A 2847-nucleotide genomic window follows, 5' to 3' on the forward strand; every position below is an offset into this window, starting at 1 on the left:
AGAGGAAAGAACGAATTTGTTAACAGCTTTGGAGGGTTTCATTTAAGGCGGGGAATAGTTTTACGAGTTTCCCCACTGATTTTAACTTCCTTGAGTTAAACAGAGCTGTCACAATGAACAATTCATAAATCTTGCAGGAAATGTCTGTCTTTCAATATTATGATCAACACTAAAGCAAACGTCACAAAGTTTCCAAGCGTCACAATAACGCACAATGTACATCAGTCTGTTCACCACGCATGTGCACAGCATTAATTGACATGCAGAAAAACACACCACCGTTGTCACTGAAGCCACGCAACAATACAATTCACGGCACGTGACTTGACGTCGCCAGGGACTACCCACTGCCTACATTGTACAGCACTCACACGTGACAACGTTCACTATAGCAGCTACGTACGGACTTTACAATTACGCACGTTTATTTTGCGCTACCATGTGTAGAAGATTTCGAAGAATTCGAAGACTTGCTCACCAAGTTGTACAGGTGACAAGAAGATTATGGCGGGTGTGCGGATGTTGTGGAACGGTTAACGAAGAGTTCCAAAGAGACATTGTGCCTATGACTTCCGTGATCAACGGGGCGGTGACCAAAAGGTCTTCAGCGAACAACCCAGAGGTCTTTCCCTTAGGACTGTGCTGTTTCATACCACAAGGCAGGTACCTCATGCACGAAAATGAAGGTGTCCACAGCTGCCCATCGGTGCAAGCATCTGTAAACAAACAATCCTCGAGAACAGACTGGAACCATTCTGAGACTAGGCTCGCCACATGTGATGCATCTAAATCGGGACCTGGCGAAACGGTCCAAGATGGAATAAACAATGGACAAGTGTACGCTAGTCCAACCAAAGGTGGAATAAACAATGGCCAAGTGTACGCTAGTCCAACCAAAGATGGAATAAACAATGGCCAAGTGTACGCTAGTCCAACCAAAGGACAACAAATTCTACCAAGGTCGGGAAAGGAATACCAGAATTTCAAGACTGATGTGAATGAGGGTGAGATAAATGGATCAGGTAAGACATCATCCATGGTATCTAAACGTACCCTCTCCGCACACAGCAGCAACACCGGCCAAACTGATGATTTTGTAGCCATGAGGTTGTACAAGCTCCTCACTCCAGTTCATACCAACACTACATCTGAAGACAAGGATGCGACGGAGCAACTCATCCCACGTCAAGAGGACAGTATCCCTAATCAGATAGATGATCAGGTATCAATAAGAGTTTACCCTAAGCCATCATCTTTACCTAGATGTTCAACATCACCTGAAAATAGAAATAACAGAGAAACTAACCAAACAGATGATCACGTGCCCATGATATTTTATGGTCGGGATTCACCTACACCTAATCCAAAGCTACATGGTATATTGCATAATAAGGATCAACATCATAGCACCAATCAGTCTCATGAAAATTCCGTATCTCGACCGAAACGAACCGTTCACTTCAAGCCCACAGTGCGGCGAATATTGTACACCCCTATCCCATGGAGTGAATATTTACAACAACCTGAAGAGGGACCACCCATCAACATGAACTCACAGACTGTTTGTTTTGGTCGCCGTCGATCAGGAAATCTCATCTTGGAGTTTGCCAGAGAACAACTCTGGAATTTTATCTGTCCATCCAAGTTGCCACTTGAAGAAAGATTATACAGCTCACCAACTAGCTGCGTTGATTTGGTAACGGTTGGAGAAAAGAACAGGGAAATCGCCATAAAAACCATGACCATGGCCGAGAGCGATCTGGAATCTACTCTTCTCATTGAATGTCAGTGTTCTCGTGTGGTACAGTTGTGTGCGTGTTACGTCCAGGGTGGTATGAGGTATTTGTGCATGCAGTATTACGAGAGAAGAGATCTGTCTGTTTGGCTGATCAAGGACAGAAGAAAGTGTTATATCAGAGAAGAGGCAGCAACGTTGATTTGTGCCTACGTTCTCGCCGGTTTGGAGTTTCTTCACTCCAAGAACATTCTCCACTTGAACGTTCAGCCTAGTAACATTCTCATCGATGGTGGAGGTTTCCCAGTTCTGACCGATTTTGGCAAAGCTCAGAGGAGACTGATGAGACAACCGCTGGAGTCCCCGGGCAGACTGGACGATATGCGGGGTTTGGCCTGTGTCCTGTACGAGTCTGTCACCCGCATAGTGCCCCCGTCTGAGGACAACATCTCATCGAATCTGAACCTCTCCATGCTGACAGAAGCCGCCAGCAACTTCGTCGGTTTTCATCTGACGTGTCCTCGACGGGAAAGGAGAAAGATGAAGCACCGCTGTGATCACGTGATGGGTCACAATCTCTTCTCCATGATCGACTGGAATGAAGTGAAGAACAGCAGCACATGCCGCCTTAACAAGGTAGAAAGATTTCGTCTTCTTCATCACCTTTACACACATAGAAAAGTGAAAATTTGATGTCAAAATATGGTCAAAATTGTTCTGAAAATAGAAGAGGGGGGAAAACACGAACAGATGTGTTTATTTTAAGAGTGTAACTTACTAAATAGTTTCTTTTATCTTACCATGAATCAATTCATAAATCATCAACTTTTCAGTTGTTCAGCAAAATGGAGCGTGATGAATGGATGGCCAGGAACACGCCCGACATGCTGCCGGGGAACCCATTTCTACCAGCAAATAATGCAAATGTGGCAACACCATCCAGTGAAACACCATCTACGTCGGCGGAAACGCCAACAGAATCGTCTGATTCACTGACACAGTTCACTGAAACACCAACACAATCGGCTTAAAAACCGATTCCATCCACCAAATCATCAACGCAATCGACTGAAACACCAACACTGTCGACTGAAGCACCTCCACAGTCGACT

General features: G+C 45.0%; 1 protein-coding gene across 1 annotated transcript; it reads left to right on the forward strand.

The window, feature by feature from the left end:
• The first annotated feature begins 439 nt into the window (after positions 1 to 439).
• Positions 440 to 2428, forward strand: LOC135463271 (cAMP-dependent protein kinase catalytic subunit-like). The gene has a single exon (XM_064740534.1). The coding sequence runs from the start codon at positions 440 to 442 to the stop codon at positions 2426 to 2428; it is 1989 nt and encodes a 662-aa protein (XP_064596604.1).
• The last annotated feature ends 419 nt before the right edge of the window (positions 2429 to 2847 follow it).

This window comes from Liolophura sinensis, chromosome 1 (assembly GCF_032854445.1).
Source record: "Liolophura sinensis isolate JHLJ2023 chromosome 1, CUHK_Ljap_v2, whole genome shotgun sequence".
Classification (NCBI taxonomy): Eukaryota; Metazoa; Mollusca; class Polyplacophora; order Chitonida; family Chitonidae; genus Liolophura; species Liolophura sinensis.